Raw genomic sequence first — 24,858 nt, 5'->3', positions numbered from 1 at the left:
CATTATTAAATTTGTTGTTGTTGTTGTTTTCCTTTACCAGCTGCTTAAACTAAACTCCGGGTTCTAGTGCTTGCAAAAAAAGAAATTATTAGTGCTCCTTCTTCTGGTAAGGTAGAACCTAGAAAGATAAGGAGTACAAGATGCTAGTTCTCATTCTAGTTCTGTTAAAGCTGTTTACTGTCAGGGAAAGTCAAGCTGTTTTTCTTTCCTTCTGTAGAAAATTGTCAGTTGACAGGTGAAACTTCAGGAATAATTAGTGAAAGTAGCTGTGTAAATTCCATTGGGGGAATCAATCTTTCACAAATATATTTAAATGAATTCATTGTCCTTTCATTTGAACAGTGGCAGGGTGCAAAAAAATTATTTTGGATTCCTTTAACAGCATCTAGTAACCTACATTGCCTCTTTAAAAATAAATTACAGCATACTCCACTCAAGAAATCATAAGAAATCACAAAGGGAGAGAGTGCTATTTAAAATTAATTCAAAAATTTTCCTCAACATGTCTCCAGCTGTCAAAAATGCATTGAAGATATGCCAAACATATTTCAAAACACTTTCTGTAATTTGAAGATAGCTTAAGTAATTTATTCTCCCAAAGTAGGTCTTGAATGGACCTGTATATCTGCCTGTATGTTTTGGTTTTGCTGTCTTTTTTTTTTAGGTCCGTCCCTTCCTGTCTCATTCCCTCCCCAAAAGAACCACCTGTGGAAACCAGATACTTAATGAAATCTTCAGAAGCAGTTAGGTTTGATTTTTTTCTTTTCCTTGGATTTTTTTGGACACAGTAGAAAACTAGTTCTGTAGTGACAGTGCTCATGTTGGGCTTCGGAGATCTGGATGCAAGCTGTGGCTCTGCCATAGATTTTCCATGTAGCCCTAGGTAAGTCATAAGTTCTCTCCTATGGGTTATCAAAATGATGCCTGAAACTGAGTATAGAATATAGAGGCCAAAAATGCTTAATATTTGCGTTGCTGTTGGAACAATGAGGGTCAGTCAAGTGCCCAGATAAATGTTAAGGTGTGACACCAGATACAGACTTACTAGTATTCCCCTGGGAATACTAAGTTCATGTTCTGTGTTGTTAAATACAAAGTGGTAACACTTGTTGGGGGTCACCCATGTGGCCCATTTTGTATAAACACCTATTTTGACAGTTTCCTCTTTGTACTGGAAAGGCCTAAAAATCCCACTGTACTAGACATTTGTATGTTATTTTTGTTCAAAATTCTTTATAAACACTTAAGAATCAATCAACTTAATGTATTTATAAAAATATTAAAAAGGTAGCATTAATTAATACCTGTCAATAGAAGGGGAGTTTTTAGATTGAGACTTTGAGTCCCTACTAGTGCAGAACTTAGAAATCTCAGATCATGTCCTTCTCTCTGTGACTGAAAAAATCATAAGTGCAGCTGCCTGTCTATGCAGCATTTGAAACTTTCAGGGGTTTGAATGTCCAATTCATGCACAGTGCTGAAACTTTAAATTTATGTATTAAGCCCTTCATGATAATCACACTTACCAACAACTGAAGAAAGAGTTCTGGAGATTCCTGTAGTTTATTGATGCACGCAAAGCAATTACTCTTTGTTGAAGAAAATTTGGAAAAATGCATGTCGATATTCTTTACAAGATTGTATCTCAAAATGCTGTTATCAGCAAGGTGTTTCTATGGGAAGCCACAACCAACTGAAAGCTATAACTCTTCCTTTTTAAGAATAGACTCCAACCCCTATGAAAATCAATGAAAAGACCTTTCTGACTCCATTAGGTACAGAATTGCTCAATAAAATGTAGAAAATACCCACAGCTTATTATTGTTCAACCTATAAAAACAGTCAGCCCAAAACTTACTATTTTTCAAAATGTAGTGTGTGTACATGTGCCTCAGTTCTTTTAAAAGCGCCGGGGGATCTTGGTTCTTCAATAGACTGTTCACTGGAGTCAAACATTGGCAAATAACCCTCTGGGCTCAGGAGCTTTTACTAACAGCCTTTTGTTCACACCTGCTAAGCCATTTAAATTTCATATGAAGAGCACATTTAAGACCACTCTGCCGAGCTGTAAGAAAATGTCAAAGAACCCAAAAAGTAGTTCCGAAAACATAAAGGAAAGTTCACAATACAGTCACAGGGCATTAAAATGTTCCAAGATTTTGAAGCCAGGAGCCATCACAATTCATTGGGGTGACTGCCTGCTTTGTAAAGGTGTTAGGGCTTTCAACTCAATCATTTTTGCACGAAGTCCAAAACTTGAAGCAAAGCAAGATAATATCTTCAGAAAAGCAGATTTTATCTATATCTATGGGCTTCTGCTGATGATGAAATAGTATAAATATCTGTGGGTAATCATCCTTGCTTTTTAACATGGCTCCATGTTTCACATTTCAGCAGGATCTTGCTATGCCTTTGTCTTCCAGATTAAAAAGTCCTCTACCCAAACTGACTCATTCTAGGGGAAGTGTGGGCAGAGGCTGCCTGTGGAAGCAGGAATGTTAAAAAAATCACATTTTTTCGGGTCATTGAAATATGCTGTGCAATGTGTCCTTTATATTTCCTGGTGAAGTTTGAAGCAATTGTTGCAGTTGCGGGAGGATAAGTTATGTAAATGTTAGGCTGACAAACCTAGGTTTCTTTGAAAAGAATTGTTTCAGTATCTAAGAGGTAATCATTTGGGCTTTTCTGGGCAAGGAATCCCTCACATAGAGAAGCAGTAGAAAAAAATTGTATACAAAGATCCATCCAGCATGCTGTAACTCATGTTAAAACAACTGATGTTATTGTTTCATTTACGTCTTTAGCCAATTCAGTCCTTGTCTCTCTGGGACAAATCCAGGGCAACAGTTGTAGGGGTTGGATTTTTTTGCTCATGATAACGACAGCTTGTTCAAGCTGCTGAGACCACTGGTTTATATCACAAGGTCCATTGAAGAGACATGGCTGTCAGCTGAGTGTCAGATGCTTCTTGGGTGGATTGTATGAAACCAAAGTGATCCTAACAGAGCCAGCGCTGACTGAGAGAGTTAGATCCCAGATCTTCAAGTCGTCCTGGCATCTTTTCTTGCTGGGTTCACCTCTGGAGCAGTTTCAGTACAACACTGTTCACTTGACTTAGCTATTGAACCAGCAGATTCCTACAAACGAAGTCAGCCATTACAGATTAATGCCTATAGGAATAGATGACCCACTTCCCTTTCCTTATAAGAATTGTTCTTGATGTTGTCCTACAGACCTATATTTATTCAAGGCCTAAACATCCCAGATGTCCACTTGTTCCCTTGGGAGATCATTTCACAGCTCAATGCACCTATGTCAGGGAGGATTCCCAACAGTTTAGTCTGACTTTATTTTTAATGGCAGATGGAGTTTCCACCTGACAGCAAAAAAAAACCAAACCATAAATGTATTTCACTTCCTGTAGTATCTTTAATTAAGAAAAAAGCACAGCCTTTCAGTATAAACCTCACTCATACCTGCCTCCCAGGGTTTGGCTGTTCTCGCTTTCCCTAAAGCATCTTTCTCTTTGGCATTATAGTTCTGCTGGCTCAAGTATCAAATACTTTTCCCTTGTGCTTAGAAGCTCAATAAATGGGGCATATCTTCCTGTAGACGTAATGCCTGGTTTCATATTTGCAGAATCGTTTTAAAGACTCTCTTCAACCAACTCAATTAATGGCCGCATTTATCTGGAGAATGAGCTTAAAAAAAAGTACCACAAGCCTTCACAGGCTCAGAACTGTTTTTTTAATCTTTTTTTTGAAACTTGAAACACTTTATTGGCTTCTTAAAAAAAAAACCAAAAAGTCAATAAGTAAAACAAATGAGTATTCATCAGCAAAGAAGAAAAAATTCTTGAAAATAGTTTTAAAAATCCTGTGTTCTGCCCATTTGTCCATTTTGCTGAATTAACTAACCACTACTTTGCAGGCATATTCTCCTGCAGCTGGTTCCCCGCTATCCCCCTGGGGGAATGAGCAGGGTCTTTTCCAGGTGGGGTGATGCGGGCCCCTGTTTTTGTGCACCTTCCAGAGCAGCTGGAGCTGCTGACACCATGCCTGTATGAGGATTCATGGCCACTTGGCAGTCGCAGGTTTCTGTGCCCGGCTTGGCCTACGCTGTATTGTTAGCAGTAGGAGATACAGTGGCCAAACTGAACGCTACCTGCAGACTCCTGCAGAACATGGGTAACGTGGAGGTCCCAAGAAACTCTTTGTGAAAAGTGCAACAACTCAGAAATGGAGGTGTGGTAAGGAATGGTTTGTGAACTCTGTTCTTTCAGTAGGGGAAGAACAGGCTCAGATATTGCCTCCTCTCTGTACAGTATACATGCATTTCTCAGCAATATGTCATAATCTTTAATACTGTTATGTGGAAGAAATGGAAGTCAAGATCCTCCCAAGGATTTAATCTCCAATAGGACAAGTCCCCAGACTGGTCCTTTATTAGCAGCAGTCCATGGTGATGGTGTGATAATCTTCCACTCCGGGATCAAGAGTGGTTTGGGGACGGTAAATTATTTTTCTCTGTGCTTGGCATTGAGCATCAAACTGGCAAAAGCTCCTGCAGAGCATTTGGAAGGACAGATCAGTGATTCTCATTTACCAGTCTAGATGCTAGCAGAGAGATGGGGACTCCTCTGATAACATTTAAGCAGTGGGTAGCATTCCTGATTTGGATTGCAATTTCACATGAGTGCATATAGTTCCTTCATTCCACCCAGGATGACTGGTTCTGTTAGGTTATGTGATAAAAATCTGCTCTCTGCACACACATTGACGAAGCACAGAGGCACAACACCAGCAGGGCACCCCAATAACCCAACAGGGAAATGGGTCCCTGCCCAGAAACCCCCGAAGCATGACAGAGTGGTGATCACTCCTTGAGCTGTGTGTGGCACCCACCACATGAGTTGAGGAGAGAAGTTCTCTGGAGCACCTTACAGTTTGAGGGGGGCTGTGCTAGAGGTGTGTGATGTAGGTCAATAGCCAAGTACAAGGCTTACGGAAGGATGTTTAGGAGGGGAACTAAAGGCAAAGAGGAAACACGGTCATTTGGGGAGGAACAAGTCTGGGAAAATAAAGGGCTAAGGGGATAAAAAGGGCTCATTGCACATAAGTAAGTTGCTGGTCACTACTCTTGTGTGGCCATGTCCCGCGCACAACAGTGCATCCTGTTCTGGCTTCTCATTCAGCTTAATTTCTGATTACTTTCCTCTCTCTCTGCATGTATGAGGTCTAAGTGCCAGCAGCTGGAGCAGGACTGTGGGTCAGAGGGCCATGTGGGTGCTGCAGGGCAAGTGGCTTGGAAGCCAGACAAGGACAGGGGTGGTGTCTCTGTGTGTGTGCACTCATGTGTATTTGGGGGGGTCTGTACCAGCTACTGGCATGGGAGTAGCTCACATGCCCCAGTGCCAGCAGGATCAGAGGCTAGTCCAGCTACCAGAGGGTGTATTTCCCCACCTTCATGAACCTTCATTCACATCAGCCAGAGAGGGGGACAGGATGAGGCCTTGTTGCTTGTGTGAGTGCTGTGGTTTCTGCAAAGCCTGGCAGTTTATTTATGTGTATAGATGCTGCATATATGTAGCATATATATGCATATATGACCAGCAACCACGTGTTGCTGGTCAGCCCCAGGAGTGCAAAGCTGCAGCCACCTCCTCCATTTTATTGGGTTGCTGGATTCAGGGATTTGTTCTGATTTTTCTTGTCTGAAATCCATGCCTGTTTGTACATTTTCTTTTTTGGACTCATATTATTTTGAAACCAGTTATTAATTTTTATGTATATTCACAGTCCACGTTAAATGGTTTTTGCGGTGTTGCTCCTGGCAATCTTATCGAAGTGAAGAGCCAAGTACAAGTGAATTCAGGAACAGCAGAAATGGTCCTTAGGGGCTCTTTATTTGTGGACCAAAACCATGTGGGCAGGTAAAACCCAGCTGCCGGCACTGACACAAGACATGACAACCTTGGGAGCAGGACATCAAGAAAATTGGCTTTGATTTGCTAGATCTGTGTACATGATTTTTAAACATATAAACTGAAACAGCTGAAAGCACTTACAGTGCCCTGCACTCTCTAAGAACCAGCTTTCCACAATATGGGTCTTTTGATTACCACTGAATGTGTGTCATTTCACCAGCTCTCTCCCAGATCAATTAAATTTGCTTAATTTGAAGTGTGTGTTGTTGGGAGGTGATAATGAGGGATTTTCTGTGTTAAAATAGTTGATGAGTGGGTTGGCTGTGCATGTTTTCTAGTTTGGTTTTTACTAACACCTGTTAATCCTAAACCCAAAGTCCTGTTATTCATCTTGCCAGTACCACCTGCAGTGTTAGCAACTGCCAATAGTGAGCACTACACCTGCAAGCTCTATGCTTATCAAACCTATTTCACACTCTCTGGAGCAATGTTTGTCAATAAATTCTTCAAACCCAATAGTTAGCCTGACACCTCAAAGGCCTGGGCACTCACTATAAGCATTTTGGTATATGAGGAAGCTTGTATAGTCTCCTGTAAATTATTACAAGTAGATGAAATGCAGCTATGGAGTTTTTGAAAATAAACGGTAGAGTTATCTGGCTTACTGTTTTGTCACAGTGTCATGCTTCCTACTTTCTTTGACACCTCAGGGAGAGATGGAAGAGCAGCGTAAAGGAACATAAAATCATAGTCGCTTCAGTTTTCCCAGTGATCTGAGTCTGACACTTATTTGCTATATGGTTTTGCTCTTCAGAGGAGTGTTGCTGCAGTAGCAGTGCTTGATCAGGCTCAGAACAGCAGAGCTAGGACAAACACTGAGGTGTTTAAAATTCATTCCCAGGTGCAGCATCTCAAATTCATATCCCCACAAGTCACTGGCGACATTAAAAAGTCTTGGCCACTTGGTATAACAACAGAGTGTTTTAATGTCCATTTACATGACAAAGTCATTTGTATTCTGTTTTTATGTCTTAAATCCAGCTATAGCATTTAGGGCAGAAAACCAAGCATCAGAACAAAATAATTTTGTTTAGTTTCTTCAAAGGCTGTTTGTGGTTTTGAAGATAACAAACATTGAACTATTCTGCAGTTCTCCAACAAAAAAAAACCCAAAACAAACAACAAACTAGTCCATCCAACCCCCACCCAGATGTGACTATTTTTCCCTCTGATTTAGGCAGGGTTGATATTCAGTATCCTCTTTTCACAGGGTCAATAACCATCACCAAAGGATAGAGTTTTGTGGCAGGTCCCCCTGCCCCTTCCAGAGGCCAGTACCCACAGCAACCCTTTGCACCTATTCTAGCCTGGCATGGACACTTGGTAAGGTTGGATACCCCAACCTGGAAGCAGGCCTCTGGCTCCTGTTTCACACCACTCCAGCTGCATCTATGGGAGGAAGTGGCCACCAAGGGGAGGAAGCAAAAGTACCTCCCCATGCCACTCCTCCCCTTTGCCACTGAGCCCCACGCTCTCCTGGAAGCAGCATGCATCAAGCTGCAAGTGTTGCTGCCTCAAAAGCTCTTCACTGGTCTTTACGTGCCAAACCCATATGCTTCCTTGCTGCAGACCATGGCATGTACCCTGGAGAAGTTCATTCATTCTCTGGACCCCAGAGCCCTTCCCAGGGTCCTCGAAATCCAATCAGGCATCTATTTCCAAGGTAAGTATTGGGTACTTTCTGACAGGGCTTTCCAAGTCCGACTTTGAGATTAGGGCCCTCTTGGGATCAGGGTGTTGGGGAGGCAGAGGGAGTACGGTGACAGAATTGTGTCCCAGCAGTTTCCCACCAGCTGTGTAATCTTCTCTGTGAAGAACCAGCGTAATGATCAATGGCTTTAGAGATGAATTTGGTATGGTGTGCATCTTGTCTTCTCCTAAGCTGTGAGGAAGGAGCTGTAGTTAGTCTTTGTTGTATCCTGGAAAGACTATTGGAATAAGTCATAAATTTGCTGTGCATTCATACTGAGTCATTAATTCAGTAATCACAAATCACGTCACAGAGGTTAATTGATTAAACCTAGCTCTGCTTTTCTGTGTTTGGCACAAAGACCTGTTCTTGTATCTCAGAAATAAAGAACCAGAGCATCTGGAAAGTGACTGTGAAGGACTATAAGGCTTTCCTGAAGTTCTGCCCTGCATTTGGGTGTATTTCAGATTTGCAACAGTATGAAGGGACAAGTATAATAGGAACATCAGAGGGGCAATACTTTGCTGGGTTTTCCTGCAGCAGTTCTCTTCATGGTATTTTTACTGCTGGGCTCTGTTTGTGCACAAAACATAGTGGAAGGATAGTAAAGACGCTTGCACCAGAGGGAGAAGTTCTACACTTTTCGGGGCATGGGCTTCAATGCCAATGAAAAACACCTTGTTAGATCCATGTATTAGTGTAGGAAAAGAAAGTTACCTCCCTGCCACTGCAAGGGGAAACTTGAGGTCACTCTAGATAAAACAAAATGGGCTTTATGAAATGAGCTGAAACCTGCTTCAACTTCAGCCAAACACCTGCTTCAGGATCTACAATATCTGTCTTGGCTTTAACCTAAACCCCTCCATGTTGTTCCACAGTAGGAGAAGGTGGTTGCTGTTATCTGTGGCTGTGGCAAATCTGAGCTGCAAGCTTAGTGCTGTGGCCAGTGGGTGATTCTTCCTTCCACGAAAACAGCCTCTTGGGGTGGAAAGAAAACTGGGCAGGTCATATGTAAGCTGATGGTAGTGTAGTGCCCATCCTGGCTGCTCTGGAAACTGCCTAGGACACATGAATAGTACTGATACACAAAAAAGCATTTTGGGAAACAAACTTCACAAAAATTACCAGAAACTTTTGAAAAGATGCTTTTTCCTCATCTTTGATGTGTGGCCTGTTCAAGTTTTTAATTTTAAAATGGCCCAAGAACTTCAAGTGAATTAAGTTCTTGATAAGGAGGCTAATACCTAAGTGATAAAGAGTGGAATTTAAAAAATGGAAGATAACCTCCATAATTTTGAGCAGTCTCCATATTTGTCTCTTTTCACACACCTAGGAAGCAGAGGTAATAAAAATACAAATTATACGTACATATTTTTACACACATATATGTAATGCATGTATTACATGTGTACACAAATACTGTGAGATATATATGTATATAAAAACGGCTATGATAAAGTTACAGCAGCTCGGCTGTTGGCAGGTTTCTGAGTCCCAACAGACTGCATCCTGCTGCTAATGCATAGTAAAGCTCGTACCACTACATCATTGGAACAAGAGTATTTCAGCATGCGCTTCTATTTACTGTCTAAACCCTTCCACGCAAGGAGAAAAAGTGGTGGAGACGTAGCCCACAGACCATTGTACAGAAATGTCTCCCATGTGAGGAGAAAGAGGCCATTAGCTGCTGACTGTCTATATGAAAAGAACCTGAACGGCTTTTGGAGAGAGTGGTATGTGCTGTAGTGACCTGGGCATGTTTGCACTGAAACAGAGAGCCCTTATGCTGCTCTAATGCCTTTTCAGTCTTCAGCATCATTACCTCTTCCTGTCCTCTGGTCCTCGTGGCTTCCTTTCAACTGTACTCACACGTTTCCACCAGCAGGCTAGGTGCCACCCTAACATGCATGTAGGTGTTTCTGGCTTATATAATGAGTAAGGCTGATACAGATGTGCTGCTTGGCTCCTTCCCCTCACAGCTGGAACATCCCCAGACTGCCTGCAAGTACTTAGAAACCCTGATGCCCACTACCAGGCTTGTGGTGGTTCCTCTCTCTCTCTTCTCCTTCCTTGTTTCAGAGGAAGTGTGGTTCTCCTGAGCATGTTACTTCCCTCTGCATCTGGCAGCAGGGGTGAACTCACTGTTCTGTGAGGGCATTATGATTTATGTTGCATTTTCTGAAGGGAGAATAGTGCTTTGGAGAGAGACTGAAGTAACTCCTGTTATATTGCTAAACAGGAGAGAGGACCGCTTTATGCACTTTGAATTTCCATTAGGACAACCATTCTTTAGTCCTTTCCTGGTAAATTCCACTGCCCCCACAACAACCTTTTTGATTTCTCTTACCACGTGCAGTACACCAGCAATCACATTGTGTGTAATGGCAGATCTATTGACTGGGAACATGGGCTTATTGCTATGGTTGCAGGGACCAAATCAGAGATTCCTGCACTGATTGTAGTAGCTCCCAAATGGCTACAAAGTCAGCCTGGTCAGCTGACTTCTACTTGGATTAGCTGTCTTATGGAGTTGGATTTCATAGGAATCTCAAACCAGTCTCAGCACAACATGCAGACAGTAAGGGAGATTTATTTGTGAAAGCATTACATGAAATTGTTTGAAACTCGTCGGTTACAAGGGATGATTAGTTTTCTGATATAAGAATTCAAAACAGCAAGAATTTGTACATATGTATATGCTATGTATATTGTCCTCTCCACAACCCCAGAAAAAAGTGCAATGTTTTTTACTATCAGTTTAACCAAGTACACCAAATAGCTACTGAATTAAATAACAATTTACTAAAGTCTACTAGAGCTGTTGCATCAAAGCTGCAACCATCAACATAAGGTTATACCAATCAATGTGATAAGAAGCCAACATTTTGCGCACGTTGTCCTTGGGTCTAAATGCCTTTACAAATATAGGGCTTTAAAATTAGCCTTACTCTTCTTGACAGAATTTCAGTACCTCTGGAAGTGTAAAGAAAGCATAATTCTGTAAGTCTTTGTAAGGATGAATGTATCTTTTTACATGTGGTGAGGCATTTTTATTAGAAGCTGCAAGGTCGAGCTCCAGGGAAAGGGGGAATTTACTTGCCCTTGGGCAAAGTAAAAGCTCTAAAAGGTCCCTCTCTGCCTTCACACCAATGTAGCAAGCACCAAATGCAGTCTAAGTCTCTGTTTTCAAACTCAAGCCTGCCTGCTGCAGTTCTTGCTGGAGAGTAAAATGAAATCAAATGCTGTGTTCAACCATTCCACCATTATTCTCTGCTGGCCTCTAAAAAATTATGTTCCTGCTGCCATTAATGGAATTATGATTTATGTAACTGTAGCTCCCCAAACTGCAAGTGAACAGGCCTATATAGACCCTGTTTCCATTCAGAATACTTTCAGCCAGAGAATCATAGAATAACCAGGTTGGAAGAGACTCACCAGATGCAATTGAACTTTTGCAGTTGGTAGTTCACTGCAACCTAGATACCTTTCAGAGGAAGCTCTATTACTATTCAGTTTTCTGTTCCTGGCTTGAAGCAGAGGGAAGTGTTTCCCTGGGATGATATCAGTGCTTTTCATGCTGCATCTGGATTGCGGTGGTGGTTGAAGCCTTACCCAGTTTTCTTCAGGCAGGATAGCCAAAATTCGAGAAGCTTGTTCACACTTCTGTGTTCTCAGTCACCTTTCCTTCCATCAGTGTGTGGCTGCATAGTCAGAGCCCCAACCTGCTGCCACAGGCTACAGTAGTCTGATCCCTTGCAGAGTCAGGAACATGGGGGTTTTAGTAACAGCCCTGAGTTTTCTAAAATGTTTTTCATTCATCACACTCAAAGGACCATACAGAAGAGGAGAAATTATTATTAGCTCTAGTTTGAAAGCAGAAACATAAGTGAAAGGAGAGGTTGGTACTGCAAACCCCAGGGATGCTTCTTGGGGCAGCTGTTTTGGACTCTGCAGTCATAATATCATTGCTACAATACTGGACCATTAAATCTTTGAAAGGAATAGGAAGACTGATTACAAAATGAAAGCAGGTTTCCCACATGCACATATCTTAGTAATCAGCACTGATTAGAAAGGAACTACAGTACAGACTGAAGTACATGACAATTTAATAGTTCATTAAAATATGTTATTAAAAAATTAAACTACTGAAACTCCATTGGAAACTAACTTGATTGATTAAATATTTTTCTTTGAACATACTAGTCAATATTGATGTTTAGTGAACTAAGTACTGCATCACCACTGATTTTTACAGATAGCATGGAAGTATGGGCTTTCATCTTTATGTTGCAAAAATTATGCCTGTTTTAATAATGATGTAATTATTTTATGGGTAATTTAATTTAATATTCTACAGGCTTAATTTAACAAGTGGCAGGACAGTGAAAAGTGTCAAACTTCAATTGTGAATAATGTAGAATTGCTCAAGACAGCTATTCTGTTGCTGTTTCTAGCTACTAGCCATGTTCCCTTCCCATTTTTGCTCTCCTAAATAGAAATCCCACACTGAAGTTTTTCTTCATTTCCATAGAGCTAAATGCACACATCAGCAATAGGATTAGTTTCCCAAGGGTTGGGACTTGCTATAGTATGAGGAGAGTTGGTAGCTCCTCTCTGCAGTTCTTCTGTTCAAAAGCAGCACCTGTATTTTGTAAATCATAGTGCCAGGACATCTCCTCCTTATGATAGACCCATGAAACTTCTTGTGAAAGTTTATGCTGTGTGCTTTTTGTCTGGGGAGAAGGGATCAGTAAGCCAGCAGCCTCCATCTCTGCAGACTGGTTTAGTGGTTGATAGGAATGATTGGACTCAATGATCCTGTGGGTCTTTTCCAACCTAGTGATTTTGTGATTCTGTGACTGGGAGTGCAGTGAAGCAGCTGGCTGTAAGCGAGGCGTAAGTCTAAGTTTCACTCTCTGCTCCCTCTCTCAGGGCTCTGGAAAGTGCCAGGTCTTTCTGCGCAGGGAGAAAATGGTGGGAAGAGACAACATTGGGATCACATATACATCGTTGGTTAATGCCCTTTCAGACCTAAAGAAGTTAAAGATGCTCAGTGTTGCCAGGTGGGGATCCCTGCTCAGGGTGGCTGTGTGGTGCTTTCTGACAGCTGCATGAGGGGCAAGGGCAAAAAAAAAAAATATCCCTTTGGGATTTGCTTCTTGTTTGGGGAGTGTGAATAGCTCCATTTCAAAACTCTATTTGTTTGTTCAAAACTCATGAAGAACATGAACATGCTTATCAGCACAGTTCCTCTTGGCTCTTCTTTGCTGGCTGCATATCCACAACTGCTCACGCTCTCTGCAGTTTCAATTTTACCCTTTCTGCTTCTGTTACTGGGAAGCAGCATCTTTCCAGCATGTGCTTCTGTGAGCCTTTTAGGTGAGCAATGAGTTCTGCTGGCCAGCAGCAGAGCACCAAAACCACTTACAAAAAGTCCTGTTAACCTTAACCCCCCAACTCTGCAGCTAGGCAAACGGAGTAGAAGAGGAATCCTTGCGTATCAGGTCTCCACTGTCCTTAGTCCTAATTTAGACAGGAAATCACTCTCAACACTGATATAGTTCAGAAACAATCATGTAGGATGGAAAGATTTTTTACTATTTTTAAGCCAACCTCAGGGAATAAATCCCACTCCCTTATCAGTGTGAAATGCCAGTGAATCGATGAAAGCTAGGATATGCAGTCTGTAATACATATGAATAAAACTAGCAAGCTGTCTCTTCAGGGTTAATAAAGGCACTTTTTCTTATAAAAAGCAACAAGACAATTTAAACAGAGGCTACAGCATGAACAGCTTTGAATAGCAATGATGAAGATAATTGAGGTTGTGTTTCTCAGAGGTGGAAGATCAATAAAAATGACCTGTGCCTTTACTGACTGGAGTATCAGTTGAGTGCATGCCAAAGGGAGAATTGCACATCAAATGGTAGAAATTTGTGGCATAGTGTTTGCACTTACTAATTTATCTTATTTTTTCAGAGGTAGAAGCCAAATCTGTTTGTAAAAGTGGGCAGGGGTTTTTGCCCTTCAATATAGTTGTTTCCTTTACTCTTGATTCAGCTGTTAAGAGTAAGAGGTGTACGTACAGCAAGAGTAACAGATAGCTTGAATTCTTTTTTTGTGGTCAGTAGTCAGAGCATATTGGTAAATTTTCTCTGTTAATATGTACCACTGAAACTTTCCTGTACTTGTTCAGGCTGCTTCAAAAATGCTTTGTTCTGAACAAGAAGGAAAGTGCCCTTCAGTGAATGGAATGTTAGAACAAAACCTGGCTTTTATGGGTCAAATATTGCTCATTTTTTTCATGCTGCTGCCCTCAATGGGATGACTCATCCAGACACAATGAGAAAAATCTGACCCTGTGTAGCTGGCGCTGAGGGCAAAGCGCCCTCCTTGTGGGAATTTTCTTTCTGTGACATTCAGCCTCTCAGAGGATGGCGCAGGAGGCTGCCAGAATACCCAAACTGTCTGGCTTGCCTTGACCCCCCTGCCTTGGCTTGCTGAAGCTGCCCTTGATGTGCTGTTGGAGAGGGCTTGCTGGCTGTTGTTGGACTTGGGCCTCCAGGAAAGTGAGGATGAAGTCTGCAGCAGGAGGCCCTGCTTCCCTACCCATTAACCTACCATCCTGTAAAAATACCCAGACAGTTTTCACAAACTTGTGCTCTGGGAGGATATGGGGATAGCTATAGCAATAGAACAACAGAGGAGGGAACATCTGGGAGAAACATCTCATGATACACAAGCCCATGACCGCACATTGTTTCTGAGCTTTTGTGGGGTACTTTTGTCTTCTAGTACCTGATAATCTATGCATGAGGAAACGTGGCATTAGGTTCACTGTTTCTGGTTAGCGCTGTTGAAAACATGGTAATGGGAAAAGGGGCAGCATGCTGTCATCTCAGTAGGGGAAGATGCTTAAACCTGTTTCCAGTTCTGAGCTTCACCTGTGAAGTGCTCGACACTTTGGCCTGATCTAGAAACTTAATTTAAGCAGCCTTCTTACATGTACTCCAAGAAAGCACAGGTTTTCTGTTTAACATACGCTTCAATAAACATACCTTGTTGAAGTAATTAGTGCTGCAAAGAAATTAATAAAACTAAATAAATCATGAACAGCTAAAGCAGTGACTAATGCTGTTCAAAAGTAGCTTCTGATATTCTCTCCGTTGCTTCAGTAATTCTGACTCGTCTGAGGAAACCCAAAGAAAAGGTCAAAGATGCTGCATTTGGAACTGTGATTTCACTTGCTCTTTCCATTATAGTGAGTGCTGCACGCACAAAGCTCTGCTGCCACATGCAGAGTGTGAGCCCTCTGGATTGATGAGAGTCAGAAGAAAGTATCAAAAAAATAAAGGCCATAAACCTATCAGGGAAGGAATAAATCAGAAACTGCACAAGTAATTTTTTAAAAAATTCCATTATGATTGAAATGGTTTAAAGCACTTGACATTTAAAGTTTGACTTTATATGGCAAAAGAGAAATCTTACAGGTTTGGGGTTTTGATGGTTTTGTGCTGGCAAAAATCAGATCCTCTGCAGCATAATTAGATATGATCAGGATAAGATGACTTCTTTGCACAGAGCCTTTTGAAAGGAGTTTACTTCCATGACAGTTCAGCAATGGAGCTCCTCGGAGTATTTGTGTCTCAGAGTGAACAAACCTGCAGAGCTTTATTGCTTAGGACATGTTAAAGAGAGAAGAGCCGTTACAAAGCGAGTCCAGAGAAGAGCAACGAAGCTGGTGAAGGGGATAGAGAACAGGCCTTATGAGGAACGGCTGAGAGAGCTGGGGTTGTTTAGCCTGGAGAAGAGGAGGCTGAGGGGTGACCTCATTGCTCTCTACAACTACCTGAAAGGAGGTTGTAGAGAGGAGGGTGGTGGCCTCTTCTCCCAAGTGACAGGGGACAGGACAAGAGGGAATGGCCTCAAGCTCCACCAGGGGAGATTTAGGCTGGACATTAGGAAAAAATTTTTCGCAGAAAGGGTCATTGGGCACTGGAACAGGCTACCCAGGGAGGTGGTTGATTCACCTTCCCTGGAGGTGTTTAAGGCACAGGTGGACGAGGTGCTAAGGGGCATGGTTTAGTGTTTGATAGGAATGGTTGGGCTTGATGATCCAGTGGGTCTCTTCCAACCTGGTTATTCTATGATTCTATGATTCTATGAAAGCCGAGTAAGTTTCTTGGTCACTTGATAGAGAATCTTCTACACAAATTCACACCACCTTTGTGTTCACTCTTAGCCCTGAGCCCCTGGAATATTGTCTGGGCACAAGGGAGCTGGGCTCACCCGCTTGCAGTGGGTGAACCTTCTGTGGGTTGGGAGGAAGGGGTGGATAAAAGCCATAGAGGTGCTTTATACTATTTGCTGCTGCTCTCACAGTCCGAGGTTAGAAAGATAAGCTGGGGCATACTTCCTTCTTTGCCTGTCATTGTGCATATGATTTTCAGCCTTGTTTTATCTTCCCCAAGATGCTGGTTTATTTGAGCTCAGTGGGGAAATTCCAGCATGCTGATTAGCATCTTTGGTGCTCAGGAGGTATTTGACAGGAAAAAAAACCCCAAACATCTAACTTCTCACCTAGTTGCTTTTCCCCATTGCTTAATCAGAGTACAATATGATTAAAGTTATTATGCAAAACTCTCTTCCCTGCATCTCTTTTCTTGCCAAAGGGCATAAACACTAAACAATTGGCTAACCCCCAAATAAAGCCCATAAAGAATGATATCTTTCTTATTGACACTAATGATAGATACATTATGCCCTTCATATTACTTTGGGAGCCCGCAGCAGCCTTAATAAAACTGTGATTTCAGCTTAGCTACGTCATAGGGGAAAGCAGGCTATCGTAATTCTGGCTGAACGGCTGCACCGGGGAATCATGTCTTTATGTGAAAGCAGAACCATTTCAGCAACCCCCGAAACAGAGTCAACTCTGATTCAGGAAGATAGCAGCCTTATGGACAACTGATGAAAACATAATAGTGGAGAAAGAAGCACTGGGAAAAGGCCGCTGGGACAAAGTTCTACTCTTTCAGGACATGCAGGGAGATCTTTCATCTCCCTGCAAAGCAGACAGGTTCCTGGTTCTTTGGATCTTCTTTCAAAGACCACTCAGCCTGCCAGCTGAGATGAATTCAGCAGGTTCTACTGAGAGATGAAAGGGAGAAATTTTTCCTTCAAGGATTCAAACTCATGGGGTTGGGGAGTCAATGACTAGTGTTTGGACTGCAAAGTCATTTGTTTTTGTTAGGAGAAAAGCTTGGTCTTTGTTTAAAGAAAAAAAATGGGGGATATTTGGAAGTGTTCAGCAGCATCCTGTAGCAGACAGACTGGGAGTCAGCCAGCCGGGGCTTGAGCTCCAGTTCTGCTGAATGATCCTCTGTGCTACCTTAGTTAAGCCTTTGTCTCGTTTGCTTTGCTTTCCCTCGTGCTCTTTGCTAAACTGCCCAGAGGCATGCAGCAAAAGGGAGTTACATACAAGTGATGCATTATTGGTGTTTAGTAAGGACTTGATTTTGAGCCACACTTCCTATCAGCACCAGTGAAGAGTTCATGCAGACAGCAGTCAGCAAATGAGGCTCTAAGCTGCTAGGAGGGAAAAGGGATTTATCCCTGAGATAGTTGCTCTTCTACCTTACAATACAAGGTATTTCTCTCAGTGGTACTGTCCATCTCAGGCATTCCCTGTATTTATACTTTACATTGTTATTTTTAAACAAAAATTAGTTGTCTTGTGCCTATAATGAGAAATTAATGAAATAAAGGGCTCATGTTAGGGAGAATGGTGGTGTGGCTGCTTAGCATTTAGAAAAGATGAAGGAAAAAGATATTGAAGCAATTGTTATGGTTGCTTTGATGTGATCACAGCAGTCGCTAATATGGATTGTCAAACTAGAGATGAGTTTATGAAAGGGTATAAATGTGTTTCTTATTGAACAAAGTAAAAATCCAGAAAAGGTGGTTTCAAAGGCAACAAGCTTTTTAATTACAGCCTTTAGGGGAATTGTTTGATCACTGTAAATAAGCTGCTTTTTTCTGGATTGTGTTAAAATGCTTTTTGCATTATATTGCATACGTCTTTCTCAAATCAAAAAGATTAAGTGTTTAAGGTTATTTGATTTACTTTTTCAACATTTTACACTTTCTTTGTGTCTTGAGTGGGAAAAACAAAGTTACTGTTGTGCAACAACAAATAAATGTACTAAAAGATCCATTTTAATTTTAATTTCATTTTCCAATATATTATATGTGTGTGTCCACATCACACAGCTGAAGTAAAATCTTTCAGGGTCAAGTTGTCACACAGTAGGTACTTTAACAATGTTTTAAGAATAATTATCATGGCTTTTAAAGGAAAAGGAACTTTTATTGTCCCTTTTAAAAAACACGTGGTTTCCCTCCCCTTTATCACCACAAATATTTGCTGTAAATGCCTAGAAGACAAATCACAAAGGTAACATTTTTCTTGTCTGAATGTAATCTTCATTGTACTATTCCAGGCAAACTGCCAAGCAAGGGCTAAGATCAGAGCTAAGGCAATATAGTTGCAGACAAATATGTAATTACAATCAATATTGTATGTGCAATTACACCCCCAAAAATGAATCTGTTTTTGTATGGCTGGCAGAGTTTCATTTTTTAATGATTTTTTTTTTATCATGGCATCATTAAAAATGAGGTTTTGGCAATCATGGTCTTGGTCTGTTAGTCAGCCTCTCACCTTCATAATCTCTCAACCTCTTGGTCTCTTTCAAATTAATCTGGTAAAGGGGGAGGCAATTAAAAGTTTTACATGTCCCCAATGATAGAGGTCATTTAGGTAGATATCTACCTACATACTTATATACATATCTATCTATCTGTCTTTCCACTCATACACACAAGTTTTATTACTGATAAGCTGTTGGAGGTTGGTCCCTGACTTGGTTGGACTCGATGATCCAGTGGGTCCTTTCCAACCTAGTGGTTCTATGATTCCTCAGTTGGATGGAAAATTTGGGGGCATACCTCTGTTACGCAGTGGTTATACAAGCAATTTACCCGATTTTTCTTCTGGTATGAATGGTACCATCCTACAGCCACTAGTCTCAGCATACTTGCGCACTCTCCACTTCTACTTTGCTAAGAGCTTTCCTCACTTGCCTAGAAAACTTAGGACATCCTTCCTAGCCGTTTAATGCCCTTTCCTTCCTTGACAGTGCTAGAATATACATCTTTTCTTTCTTCCTGTTTTTTCTTAACTCAAGAAGGGGTTCACTTCGCTTGGTATTATTACAAAGCGTTATCCATGTGATAGTTTATTTCTTTGATGGTAGGAAAACCATCTCTGATTTCCCTTTCTAAAAAATTATTTTAGTTAAAACTGTTAGCTTTTGTCTCAAGTTTTAACTTTCATCTTGCTTTTTCTTAGAACTGATACTTTTAGAGGTGTGATCCATTTGTTTTCCACAAAAATGTTACATTTTGGTTTGAGGAAGGACACTGAGAGTTAAGGTGCTGTGACAGCCCTGTGTGTCTTTTCTATGCACACGCTTTGTGGCTCACAGCTTGGCATTTATAATCCATCACTTTTCTGAATGCATTATCTTGGCTCTTCATGTTTCAAACAGAGCCTGCAGCTCCATGTAATACTTTTTGTAGACTCCAGCTTGAACTCCATATGCTTGTCTGCCTCAGGTGCTTTCTCTCTTTTACGAATATGTTTTTTTCTTTTCTTATGTATTTTACCCTTTTCTTGCAATGTTTTAGATTCTCTGCCATCTCTACAATGTCAGACCACCGTTTACCCTGTGTAGGTTGTTATCTGCATTTCTCATGTTTTGCAAATTTTGTCAAAGGCTGATTTTTGTGTCACCCAGTCATCTGGTTTTAAGTGTTTGGCTGAGCTTGTCTCTTCCCATGGGTATTGCCAGATTGGATCTTCAGCCTTGGACCCATCACTAACTAATCAGTGTTTCCACTCGTTCGCAAATGCCATTTATACTTTTCATTTTGTGACGGAGGGCGGGACCTCTCAAACTCTCTGCAGTACAATTTGTGGTTAAGTTGTTGTGCCTGAAGAAAAGCAACCCTGATAAAAGTAGTATGTTCTTCAGACCCAGCCATGATCAGAAGCAGGGCCCTCTTCTGACTCTCCTCTTTACTTCTTGGTTGCACCACTCTGCTGCAGATATACATTGAAGTAGTGGTTAAATATTCTTCAACCATGCCATTTTTTCAAGGAGTTCTGCCTCTTAACTGCTCCATTCTTCCCCTCAGGGATGTTGCTTGGATTGCTGTATTCCAGCTACTATGTAATTTGAAAATCAACCACCGCCAGGGAGGCTGCCAAACCTGCATGGCTCGGTGCCTGTGCTTGTACGGAGGAGCACTTGCCTGCATATGGGTCCATGGTGGGGCTTGGCTGTATCGAGGGGCACGTTTACAAAGGCTAGCAGAGATGAAAGCAAACGTGCCTACTTTCATATGCCATATGGTTTCTAGGGGTCTGTTTTCCAATAAGTAAATCTGGAGAAGCAGGATCTAAAGCTGTACTGAAGAAAGAAAACCTCCAGAAACCATGAGCTCCCATTTCTAATAGGTTTTCACAAATATTTTTTCAGAGAATACTGGAATTCTTTGCTCATCTTTCCATGTTTCTGTAATGCAGAGCTCATCACTCTGGGTCCTTTGGGATTCTGTGTATCTAATAATATCTCAGTAGCTTGTGATCTCTACTGTGTCTGATGTGAGGAGTGAGGTCATTCAGCACAAAAGGAATATTACCCTCTTCACGGCTGTTCAATCTTTCTCTGTCACTCTAATATGAAATAAGTGTTGCACATACACTTTTCTGACTGTCATAAAGTATACTGTGGAGCTCAGCTAAAGCAATGAGAGCTATGATAATTCCTCATGTGTTTATTAGAACAGCAGCCAGCCTCCTGAAGGGAGCTGTAGCAATATCCAGTGGAGACATCATGTTAGTCAGTGTTGAATTGCTCAAGGACTAAAGAGATAGCAAACGACTGGGCGCTATTTTTACAGTAAGAAAACCAGATTGGTTTTTTTTCAGTTAAAGGGCAGCAGCTCTCTTGGTCTTCTGCTTAGTACCAGATTGATTGAAAGGCTGCTTAAACGTCAGGTTCTTTCACCTGACTGTGGTTGATATTTCCGTGGCACTATAATCCAGAACATCTTTGTACTAGTCATCATCCTGGTGTGCAACGGAAAGGCAGTAGCCTGCTGGGGGACTTTGGTACAGCAGTCCCCTTGATCCTATGTAGTATTCTCAACAAAAGAAACCAGGCAACATTGTCACATCTAGCCTGCCCAAAACACCCCTCACATGGTTTTCTAAATTTTGTTAATTTTTTTAAGCCTAGATTCTTCTACATAGGGTTAAAAATTTGCATCAGTACTTTTCTTCAGGGGAGCAGCAGGGGATTTCCTGGTGTCCTTCTCAATTGTGAGAGCATCGCAAAAGCAACAGACAGGTTTGCCTGGACATGTTTTCACAACAGGATAAACTTCACCAGTTGCTCAGTGTTACTGTCATACTACTCCTGTCCTGACGCAAACCCATTGTTCTGTGGTGTGCTGCTGAGACCTTAGATTTAGGCCAAAATCAGGGTAACTTTTGCTTAGGTTGGTGTCCCTGTGACTTCCAGTGAGGCTGAGGTAGTAACCAAGTGCTGCCGCTTACAAACTGCAGCAGAGTTGATAAATATATTCCAGACTCAGTAAGAGATGCTTATTAGCTCAGGCTATGACTGTGACTGGAACTGATCTTGAGTGAGCATCAGGAAAATCACTCAGCTAATAATTGTATTTCTGATATGACACCTGGCAAATGAAAAAAAGGCTTTGTTTTTTTCTCCCTACCACCACCAAGGACTGCTGTGGAGTAAAGAACGTTACTTTCTGTGAGAAGTAAGTTCTGCAGGCAATGGCATTTCAGTACAGGCCATCTCCATTATTGATACTACTGTATAGTCAGAGGTCAGATTTTAAACCCTGTCATTGCCTGAAAACATCCTGGTTACTTAGGTTAGAAAAAAAAAAAAAGGAAAATACTTTAAACCAAACAAGATGCAAGAAAGGACTATTAGAGGGATTCTGGGAAAGAAAATCTGTTTTCTGAAAAGAGGTAAAGAGAATTTGTTTCTTCTAGATTTTTGTCAAAAATATGACTAGGGAAGGGCAAAATTAACCTTGCAAACCCTTTGGGGAAAGTAGAAATGGTAATGAGAAAAAAAAATACTTTAAGTAGCAGAGGACTGCTTATAGCAGAGTAAATGAATACACTCATTGGTGCCTTGGGACTGGAAATCTGAATAAGGTTTCTCACCACGAGGGAAATGACGTTCTGGGATGAGATTTCAGAAAGAGTACATCCACATCACTTCAGGACAGAGCCTGGCAAGTGCTTGAAAGGAACTGCATGGCATCAGAAGAAAAGAAGCTAGCATTAAAGTCAACATATCTGACATTCTGTGTTCAATGTAATTCTGTCTACAAATGGAACTGAAAGATTTAATCAGCATGTATTTGCTGCATTGCCTGTATATATAATTAATTAATCCTGTGGTTCAAAGCTTCTACTAATCCCCTGCAGGCACCAGGAAGAAATTTCATTCTTCTGCATAACTTGGCTTTTATTTTGGCTTTGCTTCATTCTTCCCCACTGCTCCCACTTCTGAAACAGCAGAGATAGACCACAACAAGAATGGAGAAGGGAAGGTGTTTTTGGGAAGGCAAGCTGCAGTTCCAGGCTTTGCTGAGGAAGCTCTGAAATGCTTGGTCAGATTGTCCTGTTCCTGCACTCAAACTTCTGAACAACACAGACAAAAAAGGAATTTTTTTCCTGCCAGGTCAGAATCTGTAGGCTCACTTCAGCATGGGGCAGGGATTACCACTGCTAATTTGCTAGCTTTCTAATTTCTTGTGCTTCCATCAAGTTTACCACTACTACAGAAAGTTCAAATGTTGCTTGCGCTTTGATATCTCCTAGACTCTCCCTGTGAACCTTCTAAGCGCTATGGGTTTTTTCCTTCTGCTGCAGTCTGTTATTTCCTATGGGATGTTCTATGCCCTGTGCTGTGCAGAGGCACTTTTCCTGCTCAAGCTCCACCGCCTGCTGATTTCAGGAGGCAGCGTCTCATGACCCAGGTGATTCTATGCCCTGCCTCCTCCCATTTTGATCTAATTACTTGGAAATGTAGGCTTTCCAGACCTTGTTCTCCTTACAGGTGTCTAAGAACAGTGTACACAGAGAGCTGATCTAGAGGTCATTGAAGTCACAAGATGGATTTGCTTGTGACAATAAGGAAGAAAATGAAAATTAGGTTAGTTATTGCAGGAAAATTATTATTTCATATAACTTATTTTAAGAATTTTTGCTTCATTCAAAAAGGTAAAGATACTTGACAAAGTGAGAAAAAGCTGAATAATGCTTTTCTTTCCTTTTGTATTCTTTTTTCAGGCTCCATCTATGAAATGTTTGGAAATGAATGTTGCCTGTCAACAGGAGAAGTCATTAAAGTTATTGGCTTCAAAATTAATAAGCTCATAGCGAGTATCTGTGAGAATAATGAAGTCAGCCGGTTTTCAGCCAAAGTGGAATTACCACTAAATTTTCCTGGTATGGTATTTCATGAATACATGTTTTTGAGGAATTATAACCCTGACTAATCACCTTTGTTCGTTTTATTGATTTACTGTCTTGATTGATATTTATTTGAGGTTACAACTCAGCTGTCAAGGATACAAATTTATCAGATGGCAGAAGATACAATGAGCTCATTTTAAAATTTCAACTCTTAGTTATTTTCCAAGCATGGATAGAAATTATTAATGTTATAATATTTGGTAGTAATTATTTCTATACTTGAGGCAACTCAGTGTGAGAATTATTACAAAAATCTCCTTTTCAGTTACCTATGACTTTGCCAAACTTTGTCTGAGCTAAGTCTTCCTTGCTGTGTGCTCAGACTAAGAATTATTTACTATTACTGTATTTTTGGTTTATTATTTTGGATAGAAACCGTTTCAAATACTTTGTTACATTTTGGGTTTATTTTTATGATTTATTTTAATAACAGTGGCCAAAGTGGCTGTTCCATGCCTGGAAACAGGTTTAGAGGAATATGGATGTTTTTTTTCTGTTTAAAAAACACTTCAAATCTTTCATAGAGAAGAACTTATGGGACCCCCTAAGGAAAGGAGATGAGCAGGCTGGAAAACAGCAAAAGAAGGCCAGTGGGATGTTGGGGGGAGCATGTGTAGGTCTGTGAGAGACGTTGCAGGACATCTCTGGACAGGAAAGACTGGGACAGAGCAGGCACAAGCACCAAGCAGCCCTCAAGAGCCTGAGACTACATCCAGGACTCACTTTGGCCCGGAGTCTAGATAATGCCATTGTTTTGTAAAAAAAATAAAAAATAAAGTATGTAAAAATTTAATTCAAACGTTATTGTACTGCAAGCACATGGGAGATTAAACTGATGCTGCACAGGGAAACATAATATGGGTATTTTCTAGTATATGACTGCTTGACTTAGTAACCTTATTGATCTTCTAAGGTATTGCCGAGTATGTTAGAATGTGTGCACACAGAATTGTAGAATGGTATGGGTTGGAAGGGACCATAAAGATCTTCCAGTTCCAACACCCTGCCATAGGCAGGTACATGCCACCAGCCCAGGCTGCCCAAGGCCCCATCCAACCTGGCCTTGAACACCTCCAGGGATGGGGCAGCCACAGCTTCCCCAGGCAACCTGTGCCAGTGTTTCACCACTCTCATGGTGAAGAATTTCTTCCTAACGTCTAATCTAAATCTTCCCCCTTCCAATTTAAAGCCATTCCCCATCCTCCTGTCACTACAAGCCTTTGTAAAAAGTCCCTCCCCAGCTTTCTTACAGGCCTTCTTCAGGTACTGGAAGGCCACTAAAAGGTCTCCTCGGAGCATTCTCTTCTCCAGGCTGAGCAAGCCCAGGTCTCTCAGCCTGTCCTAATATGGGAGGTGCTCCAGCCGTCTGATCATCTTCGTAGCCCTTTTCTGGACCCTTTCCAACAGCTCTATATCCTTCTTATGTCAAGGATTCCAGACCTGGACACAGTATTCCAGATGAAGTCTCGCAAGAGCAGAACAGCGGGTGAAAATCACCTCCCTCGACCTGCTGGTCACATATCTTCT

At 41.4% G+C, this 24,858-nt stretch overlaps 1 protein-coding gene across 1 annotated transcript in view; it reads left to right on the top strand.

The window, feature by feature from the left end:
* The first annotated feature begins 7,458 nt into the window (after positions 1 to 7,458).
* THEMIS (thymocyte selection associated) overlaps positions 7,459 to 24,858 on the top strand; it is an 80,619-nt gene continuing 63,219 nt past the window's right edge. Inside the window, exons 1-2 of the mRNA XM_069851837.1 lie at positions 7,459 to 7,649; positions 23,146 to 23,304. Of these exons, the coding sequence (XP_069707938.1) occupies positions 7,559 to 7,649; positions 23,146 to 23,304 (250 nt within the window). The 5' untranslated portion in view covers positions 7,459 to 7,558. The remainder of the gene's footprint in view (positions 7,650 to 23,145; positions 23,305 to 24,858) is intronic.

This window comes from Phaenicophaeus curvirostris, chromosome 2 (genome assembly GCF_032191515.1).
Source record: "Phaenicophaeus curvirostris isolate KB17595 chromosome 2, BPBGC_Pcur_1.0, whole genome shotgun sequence".
NCBI lineage: Eukaryota > Metazoa > Chordata > Aves > Cuculiformes > Cuculidae > Phaenicophaeus > Phaenicophaeus curvirostris.
The sequence above is the reverse complement of the archived record's forward strand: the minus strand, read 5'-3'. Positions and strand labels throughout refer to the sequence as shown.